At 48.9% G+C, this 3130-nt stretch overlaps 1 protein-coding gene across 1 annotated transcript in view; it reads left to right on the forward strand.

Moving 5' to 3' along the window:
- Window positions 1-2879, forward strand: part of LOC129706531 (MANSC domain-containing protein 4-like) — a 6233-nt gene extending 3354 nt beyond the window's left edge. The window contains exons 2-3 of the mRNA XM_055650895.1: window positions 50-184; window positions 2142-2879. Coding sequence (XP_055506870.1) covers window positions 50-184; window positions 2142-2734 — 728 coding nt within the window. The 3' untranslated portion in view covers window positions 2735-2879. The remainder of the gene's footprint in view (window positions 1-49; window positions 185-2141) is intronic.
- The last annotated feature ends 251 nt before the right edge of the window (window positions 2880-3130 follow it).

Genomic DNA, 3130 nt, shown 5'->3' on the forward strand with positions numbered 1-3130 from the left:
CCATTCCCCACTCAGTGAATAACTTGTGCTGATTTCTCGTTGTTTGCAGACACATGTAACGTGGCTGTGTTCAGCTCAGTCCCCGCTCGGGGAGCCTCCAACTGCCTCCACCTACACTGCCCAAGTCAGCAAAGCTGCATCATGAGGAGAACGCTTGACTTTACACTGTTTAACGTGACCAGAGGTAATGGCTAATGGTAATTGTATTCACTGGAGTTTACAAGGATGAATGGATGGGCATCTTATAGAAACATATAAAACTATAAAAGGACTGGACAAGCTAGATGCAGGAAAAATGTTCCCAATGTTGGGCGAGTCCAGAACCAGGGGCCACAGTCTTAGAATAAAGGGGAGGCCATTTAAGACTGAGGTGAGATAAACACCGTTTTCACCCAGAGAGTTGTGTGAATCTGTGGCCATTTGGGACTGAGATGAGGAGAGACTTTTCCACCCAGAGTTGCGAATCTGTGGCCATTTGGGACTGAGATGAGGAGAGACTTTTCCACCCAGAGAGTTGTGTGAATCTGTGGCCATTTGGGACTGAGATGAGGAGAGACTTTTCCACCCAGAGAGCTGTTAATTTATGGAATTCCCTGCCACAGAGAGCAGTGGAGGCCAAGTCACTGGATGGATTTAAGAGAGAGTTAGATAGAGCTCTAGGGGCTAGTGGGGTCAAGGGATATGGGGAGAAGGCAGGCACGGGTTATTGATAGGGGACGATCAGCCATGATCACAATGAATGGCGGTGCTGGCTCGAAGGGCCGAATGGCCTACTCCTGCACCCATTTTTCAATTTGCCTACGTCTACAATGGTTCCCAACCTGGGGTGAACATGAGCCCCTCCTTGGACTTGGAGGAGGAGGACATTCCACCCTTCGAGCCAGCACCGCCATTCATTGTGATCATGGCTGATCGTCCCCTATCAATAAGCCTTGGACTGTCTTAAGAAAAGGTGGACCCTGTGATAAAGGATTTCTCTGGATTTCTGAGCTAAGTGTCTTTCCCTGATCTAGAGACGTGAGTGATAGAGGCAGTCTGGAAACGGATCACCAGCTTTTCCCCAAACCATTGGGCTCTAGAACAAAGGTTCACAATCTGGGGCAAATAAACCCCCAGGGGTAAATTCCACCTACCCAGGGGGCGCATTTGTTGATTCTGGATTCAGGGGACGATCAGTCATGATCACAATGAATGGCGGTGCTGGCTCGAAGGGCCGAATGTCCTCCTCCTGCACCTATTTTCTATAGTTCTATGGATGTGTACATATTTGTTCTCATTGACTGACTGTGTTTGGTATCTGTTCATCAGTAGTTGTTCATAAATAAGTGAAATAATATTGTTGCTATGTGCTATTAAAGTTGCCGGAGGTAAACGGGACAAAAGGTTGGGATCCCCTGGTCAACTATGTAAAGACACAAGTGCTGGAGACCGTCTATTGGTGTAACTCAGCACCTGCGGTTCTTTGTTTCAACTCTTTGGTCTGGGTATGTAAGTAAGTAAGTAGGTTTATTGGCCAAGTATTCACATACAAGGAATTTGCCTTGGTGCTCCGCCCACAAGTAACACCATGACACACAGTGACAGTTATGAATGACTCAGAAACACTAAACATTAATAATAATAAAACATTAATGATAAAACACCATTAATCAAGCATGTCAAGCTATATTTAAGAGGGAGTTAGATGTGGCCCTTGTGGCTAAGGGGATCAGGGGGTATGGAGAGAAGGCAGGTACAGGATACTGAGTTGGATGATCAGCCATGATCATATTGAATGGCGGTGCAGGCTCGAAGGGCCGAATGGCCTACTCCTGCACCTAATTTCTATGTTTCTATGAACCAACAAAATACCAGATCAAAGGGAGGCTACAGATGTTTGGCTGTTGAGTAGAGCAACTACTCGTGGATAAAAACTGTTTTTATGTCTGGCTGTGGCAGCTTTGACAGTCCGGAGTTGCCTTCCAAAGGGAAGTGATTCAAAGAGTTTGTGGCAAGGGTGAGAGGGGTCAGAGATGATCTTACCTGCTCGCTTCCTGGCCCTTGCAGTGTACAGTTCATCGTTAGTTTGCTACTTGCATGGCAGAGAGAGACGGCTGATGGTTGAATCAGTTCTCCTGATTTTCCCTGAACTTGGTTTGCAGGAGAGGACGCAGACTCGCTTGTGTTTGGAGGCCGGCCTGACAAAGCAGGAGGACCCGGGCCGAGACTCCCCACCGGCATGCCACACTCTGTGGACAAGCCGCGCTCCTACCACAGGTATGTTGTCCCACCTTCACCCCAATCAACACTGTCCACCTCCAACAGTGCACTGCTCACACTCACAGTGAGGACCCCGCTCCCATCTCCAGCCAAGCCGGCGGCCGTCACCGGCTCTGTGGACATTGGCAGGGGGGCAAGCACTAGCCCAGGGCGACCAGCAGATGGGTTGGACCCGGAGGTTGGGCCAACCCGGGAAGACTCGGCTCATCTCAAGTCGACTGCCACCACCTACTCTTTGGGAGAAGCCAGCAGCTCTGGAGGGGCCACGGGCAGGAACCAGACCACCATGGCATCGTGGCATGTGGACCTGAAGGTGCTCCTGGTGCCGCTACTCATGCTGAGTGTGATGGTCGCGGCTTCCGTGTGCGCTGTGGTTTGGGGGGTTACACGTTGCAAGAAAAAGCAAGGCTCTTATAAACCTCACCAGCTTCACGCTGCTGGGAAATACAAACATACAGACAGATATTTCAAATAGGGCGACTTGACAAGAACAGGAACAGGCCCTTCGGCCCACAATGCCTGTGCCGTCACAATGCTAAAAAAACAAGCAATTCTCCACTGCCTGCAGGCGACCATGTCCCTCCAATCCTTACATATCCATGTATCTATCTAAAAGCCTCTTAAACTAAAAGCCTCTTAAACACCACTATTGTATCTGCTGTGACCATCATCCCTGGCAGCATGTTCCAGGCACCCACCACCCTGTGTAATAGGAACATAGCAAATAGGTACAGTAGGCCATTCAGCCCTTCGAGCCAGCACCGCTATTCAATGTGATCATGGCTGATGATCCAAAATCATTGGTTTCATTGCATAAATCTTTGAACCTTGTGCTAAATTCAAATTACAAATGAACCATTTCTCTGGGCTA

This window comes from Leucoraja erinacea, chromosome 19 (genome assembly GCF_028641065.1).
Source record: "Leucoraja erinacea ecotype New England chromosome 19, Leri_hhj_1, whole genome shotgun sequence".
Taxonomy (NCBI): domain Eukaryota; kingdom Metazoa; phylum Chordata; class Chondrichthyes; order Rajiformes; family Rajidae; genus Leucoraja; species Leucoraja erinaceus.